Source organism: Rhincodon typus, chromosome 27 (genome assembly GCF_021869965.1).
Source record: "Rhincodon typus isolate 14 chromosome 27, sRhiTyp1.1, whole genome shotgun sequence".
NCBI lineage: Eukaryota > Metazoa > Chordata > Chondrichthyes > Orectolobiformes > Rhincodontidae > Rhincodon > Rhincodon typus.
In genome coordinates, this window is record NC_063358.1 from 44063639 (window position 1) to 44070303 (window position 6665).

Sequence of the window (6665 nt, forward strand, 5' to 3'; positions counted from 1 at the left end):
TCATTTTATTTTTACCTTCGCATTTCATTTTACTTCCCTTTTTCCTTGTGAAATTAATTTTACCTTCCCATATGCCCTCACTGGAAGGCCAATGTGGGAATTGGTTCTAGCTCTGCTGAGGTGCAGCCTTTCCACCACCTGTCCTGAAATTGGTCTGTGTCCCTGGAACCTGAGGCCCTTCATTCTGCACTGTTTCTCAAGTTGGATATTAAACTGTTTTCTGTTGATGTTTCATTGCTCACTTCGATAGAATCTGAACACTAGTAACTTTGAGTTCTTTCTTTTTAACTTACTTCTGAACTTCCTGTTCCTCGAATGACTGGAATTCTTACTGCAGAATCTCAATCCTGTGATATTGGTTCCCTCCTGTTTTTCTCCAAAAGATAACTGTTTTTAAACAGAGTCCAAGCCCACACTCCTTTGTGAGAGTTTATTTGTTAGCTACATGCCATAAAACCTGTACCCACCCACATGTGCTGTCCATATTTGTACAACCAATTTGTACCCAGTTAACTCTTAATACACCCATTTTTCATTCTTCATTCCTTTTGGTCTCCATAGTCCTCAAGACTTTGATGACTTAGATGACTTAGATGATGACACATGGACCATAATTTCTGACTGTTGCCTGTGCCCAATTGAAATGTTCAGCGCCCTCTCCCCTGACACCAGGTAGGCAACCATCCTTTAGTATTCTATGAGCACGAGCTGATCCACCCCTCTGAATATCGAATTCCTCTGATCACTGCATTTCCACACTTTTCTTTACCCACAATCCATCACAGTTGTTACCTCTCCAATGCTGTGTATGTAGACTGCCCTCCCAGGCCGTTGATACCTTACCAGTGTTCCTCCCAGGCCGTTGATACCTTACCAGTGTTCCTCGTTGAAAACTAGTTTGAGATTGTTGCCCTCAGGATTCCTGCACTGTTTACCTGTTCTGACCCTACTTGATGGGCACTTGCTCACTCAGTTCTCCTGGACTCTGTAGCTGTGGGGTGACTGCCTGCTGAAGTCCGTGGTTCAAGAAATCCTCGGTATGTAGCAAGGCCCACAGAGACTCCAGAAACCCTGGGAATGAGTCAGAGCGGCTGGAAAGGGGAGCTTGCTGCAGATACAGGGTTCAAGGTAGAGCTCCCATATTACCATAAGACTTCAGGCAGATGTCTGTCTATTCAACTTATTCTGAAGGTGTAACCACCAAGTTCTGTTACATTTCCCCCATTTCCAATCCTTTTGTACTCCTTGGCTGTCTCTGCTGTTTGCTCCTTCCTTCCCCCTGACTGCACCGCTCTCAGGGTTTGTGCTCTTTGCTAAGACCTGGTCATATCTGAGCCTTTTGTTTTTCCAGGACTGAGGAGCATCTTCGATAAGAAGAGCCCAGTACAGCCAGAGCTCAGTGGCTCCTTTTCCTATGGCACCTTGGAGAACAGCAATAATCCTGTCAATAATCAGCTGACGGAGGCTCATCAGGAACCAAACTCAGTTCACTCAGTCATGGAGCCAAAGTTGGACTGAACTGAGCCCAACAGGAGATGGTGAAATCTGGCTCACTCCCAGTTTCTTGTGAATACTGCAGCCTGTAATGGATGGAGCAGTGTGACTGCAAAATGGGCCAAGAGCCAATTTCAGCTCCTGTTCTGCTGCTCCCGGGTTTGTTGGAGCAACAGGAAATTTGTACTTGCACTATATGCAGAATATAACCGAGATGAATCCCATGGACTGGGCCCTGGATTCAGTCAGAGTTCTGAGATCCCCGATCTACTCCCCACCCTCATTCACTTGGTTATCTGCTTTACTCCTGGGTCTTGTGTGGTTATCTGGGTTACTGCCAGGCTCCTGACTTGACCAGTAGTCCATCTCAAGTGGGGTTCTTTATTGAAAATGCAAAGCTTCAGGTTTATCAGTTTATTTAATGATGTATTCGCTTTGTGCTGCATGAAAAAATAGAGTTCTTGTTTTTATTTGGGAAGGTTTATGCTTTAGATTTTTTTATTATAAGAATTTGCGTCGATGGCTTTCTGCACTTAATCCTGGTGAATGAAGAAGGCCTGTCTGAAGATTCTGTTTAGGGGGGTGAATAAATCAAAGTGAATGTGGACTGCCATGCACTTGGAGCTCATTGCATTCAAGGCTAAAGGCAGAATCATATGCACAAAGTTAATTGGAGTAGATGGAGAGAAACAGATGAGGGAGGAGATAGAGGATGAATGAGGGATATGATTGAAGATGTGGCATAAGAGATGGGCGAGTGACATGTGGAGATGGATGGAGGGTGGATGAGTAGGTGGTGGAGAAGTGTGTGGTGGGGGAGGGTCGGGTTGGTTTGTTTGTGGAGTCTGATTTGTGTGGGAGAAAGGTAATTGGCTTGGGTCAGTGTTCTCCTCCAATAGCGAACAGCCTTTTCCTAGCTGTCTGCGAAAGAGCATGTTGATCTGTGGATAAATGTGTGTGGAGCATGACAGCTGACAGAGAATCTCCCTGCAGATTCTCACTTTCTCTGCCCACACTGATGGCTTAGAATTATTCAATAGTAACATCACTTCAGGGTAGTTACTCACACCTCACCTCGAGATTTGCTCTTTTGACCTTGTTTGGATCAAATGTTGTGTGGGGCCATTTAAATTTTACACTGTAAGGGATAGATGATATCTCAACACCAAAAACAACTTAGAGGCTAGTGTCAGTAGAATCTCTAGACTCCGTGTAAACAGGAGGTGATCATAGAATCCCTAGTGTGGAAACAGGCCATTCAGCCCAACAAGTCTACACTGACCCTCTGATGAGCATCCCACCCAGACTCAATCCCTTATCCTATCCCTGTAACCCTGCATTTCCCATGGCTAATCCACCTCGCCTACACATCCCTGGACACTATGGGCAATTTCCCATGGCCAATCCGCTGCACCTGCAAATCTTTGGACTGTGGGAGGAAACTGGAGCACCCGGAGGAAACCCACACTGACACGGGGAGACAGACAGCCGGCCAAGGCTGGAATTGAATCTGGATCCCTTGCGCTAATGGAGCAGCAGTGCTAACCAGAGAGCTACCATACCACCCCAATGTTAATGAAGATGTTCTAAGAAGGCCTTGGAAGGAGACAGTGGAGTGCAGAGATTGATAAATGAAGATTCAGCAACACTTAGGGTGAGATTCATTGTTTATACGTGACGGGGTGAAGGACACATTAACCTGTGACACAGAAGGAGCATCTTTATTTGTTACGTATGTAGGAAGATCGGAATGTGGATAAGAGGATGCTTATAGTATGAGGATAATCAACTTCTCTGCATGCTAAAGAGGCTTGCTTTAGTCTTATAACTGAGGCAGATCTCTCTGTGCGTTGCTTGAATAAAGCAATCATAAAATCATTTTCTTAGTCTCTGGTAGATTATTTAAAAATCAAGACACTTGTTATGAGGTCAGGAGTTGAATGGGCCTGGTAGAACCCACACTGAGCATCAGTGAGCTGGTTATTTCTTTGCAAGGTGCTGCTTGATAGCATGGTTGGCAACACCCTTGTCACTTTACTGGTGATCGAGAGTAGACTGGGGTGATGATTGGCAGGGTCACATTTGTCTTGCTTTTTATGTGCAGGACATACCTGGGCAATTTTGATTTTAAATGCTAATAGCTATGATTCTAAACTCGTGCCCCCAAAGTATTAATCTGGGCCTTTCGATCATTAGTTCAGTGACCGTTCCACAAAGCCATTTGTGTGCAGGCTAAGAGGAGTTATTGTGAAGCTGTTACTGAGAACATCATCACCAACTTTCAGACTATCTGTCTGAAGTGTCAGTTTTCAGCATTCCAGTAATGTCAATAAAAACAAAACGCTGCCCTTGTTAGAAATATGGAATGTAAATAGAAACGCTGGAGATACTCAGCAGTTTGGCAGCATCAGGTGGGGCGAGATGGAGAGAGGGAGAGAGAGAGAGAGAAAGAAACTGTGTTCCACCCTGATGACCTTTCAGCAGGATGCCTCCTCGGCTTGCTCCCAGTTATTTTGGCTGAAACCTGAGTGCCAGTCAAATGGGGAGGGTTCCTGGTTGTGTGGCAGAGATTTGATGTTAAAACTTTCTGGTGTTATGTTGAAACACAAGCTGCCATTGCAGTTCTGTGGATGTATCTTTTGGTTTGTTAGCACTCTGTAAATTTTCAGAATGGCAGCGATGCTTACAAAGCCGGGAGCTAAACATGGCACTGATCCTCTGTGTGAAATTTAACTAATGTACAAACAGCTTTCTGAAATACAATAATGGATGCCTGAAAGCATTCCAGAGTCTGATACGTGCCTGTAGTGAGTGACAGTGGACAGAAGCCAGCCTTTCTCAGCCCTCAATATGGAGGGGGAGGGGGAAGGGGAAGGGAAAGGGAAAATTCAGAATTAAGGTCCTACCGAAATAATCCACAGTTTAAAAATGACACTAGCATACAACAGACAGGGCTGACACAATGTACAGCATTTAGTCAGTGACAGACCTTCAACTAATAATATTTAGTGTGCTGGTCACACCACAAGTAAGGACTACACTGTCCGAAAAGTGTTGGGTGACCGCCAGAAAGACCAGCAAGCATGGGCAGGCAGTGCAGCAGACTCCTGTTGCCATTCCATCTCAAACAGGTATACCATTTTGGATACTGTTGTGGGGTATGGCCTCTTGGGGGAAAGCAGCAGCATCCAGATCCAAGGCACCATGACTGGCACTGTTGTACAGAGGGAGGGTTGAAGCATAGGTGAACGGTAGTGATGGGGAACTCTATAGTCATAGGCACAGATGGGTGTTTCTGTGGCTGTGTGAGAGACTACAGGCTGGTGTTGCCTCCCTGGTGCCAGGGGCAAGAATGTCTCAGTAGGCACAGTATACTCTGAAGGGGAGGCTGAGCAACCAGAGGTCCTGGTCCATATTGGCACTAATGACATACACAGCAAGACAGTTTAGGTCGTGCAGAGGGAATTTAGGGAGTTAGGAAGTTGAAAAGCAGAACCTCTAGGGTTGTAATGTCTGGATTACTCCATGTCACATGCCAGTGAGGCCAGAAGTAGGAAGCCAATACAGTTGAATGCATGGCTAAAAAACTGGTGGGGGGGTGGTGCTCCAGATATCTGGATCGTTGGTATCTCTTCCAGGCAAGGAGGAGCGGTTGCCCCTAAACTGGAAGGGCACCAATATATCTGCAAGATTTGCTAGTGCCACTTGGGAAGGTTTAAACTAGTGAGGCAAAGTGGTGGGAACCAGAGCAGTAGGTCAGCATGTGGAATGTTTGAAGAGAAGTGTGGGGCTAAATTAAGTATGGAAGGAAGAACAGGCAGGGCCAGGTTAATGAACATGGTGGGTCTAGTGGTCTTAAATGTATTTATTTTAATGCAAAGAGCATAATAGATTAGTGAAAAGCTGAGTTAGAATATGGGGCTACGATGTTGTGACCGTTACAGAAACTTGGTTGAGAGGACAGGACTGGCACCTCAACATTCCAGGGTTTTTCAAGCAAGATAGCGAGGGTTAGGAAATTGCATTATTAAGATGAATGTCACAGCTGTACTAAAAGAAGGCGTCTTGGAGAGCTCATCTGGTGACATACTATGGGTAGAACTTAGGAATAAGAAAAGTGCAGTCACTATGATTGGGTTATACTATAGGCTTCCCAATAGCCAGCTGGGAAATGGAGGAACAGATATGTCATAAAATATGGAAAGATTTTAAAAAAAAAAAAAGTTGGTTGTATTGGGTGATTTTAACTTCCCCAGTATTAATTGAGATTGCTTTAGTGCCAGGGACTTGGATGGGTCAGAATTTGTTGGGTGCATTCAGCTTGGCCAGGTGATCAAAGTTTCAGTGGGGGTGCATTTTGGGAACAGTGATCATAACTCCATAGGTTTTAAGATAGTTATAGATAACACTGGTCCTTGAGTGAAAGTGCTAAACTGAGAGAAGGCTAATTGCAACAATATTAGGCAGGAGCTGGAGAAATTAGATCGCAGGTGGCTGATTGAGGGCAAGTCCATATCTGATGTGGGAGAATTTTAAAAGCCAATTGATGACAGTTCAGGATCAGCATGTTCTTATGAGAACGAAAGGCAAGGATAGCAAGATCTTGGAACCCTGGATGACCAGTGATATTGAAAGGTTAGTCAAAAACCAAAAAGGAAGTGTATATAAAGTTTAGGAAACTGAAATCAGACATGGCCTTGAACATAATGGAAGCAGAAAAGAACTTGAGTAAGAAATTAGGAGGGCTAAAAAGGGTCAACAAATGTCCATGGAAAGTAGTATTAAGGAGAATTGCAAGGCATTTTATACATGTATAAAAGGGGTAGTTACAGAAAGGGCAGGTCCAATCGAGGACAGAGGAAGGAATTTATGCATTGAGCCAGAGGAAGTGGGTGAAGTCCTTAAGTACTTTGTGTCCTAAGGAGAAGGACATGGATGATGGTAAGATTATTAAGGTAATGCCGATATTCTGGGGCATGTTGATATTAAGAAATGTGGCATTGGGTGTCTTGATCAATGTTAAGGTAGATAAGTCCCCAGGGACTGATGGAATCTGTCCCTGGACACTGAGGGGGTAAGTGGGGGGAGATTGCTGGGGCCTTGATAGTTTGTTGTATCCATTTTAGCCACAGATGAGGTCCTAGAAGACTGGAAATTAGCCAATGTTGTTC

General features: G+C 44.6%; 1 protein-coding gene across 4 annotated transcripts in view; it reads left to right on the forward strand.

The window, feature by feature from the left end:
• The window catches only part of nipal3 (NIPA like domain containing 3), a 64271-nt gene extending 60899 nt beyond the window's left edge, over nucleotides 1-3372 (forward strand). For 3 of the 4 annotated variants that reach the window (XM_048613057.1, XM_048613056.1, XM_020522263.2), the window contains one exon: nucleotides 1352-3372. In XM_048613057.1, coding sequence (XP_048469014.1) covers nucleotides 1352-1518 — 167 coding nt within the window. In that variant the 3' untranslated portion in view covers nucleotides 1519-3372. Of the gene's footprint in view, nucleotides 1-561; nucleotides 673-1351 lie in introns of all 4 variants that reach the window. The other variant, XR_007264954.1, reaches the window with a different exon arrangement.
• Nucleotides 3373-6665: the final 3293 nt, after the last annotated feature.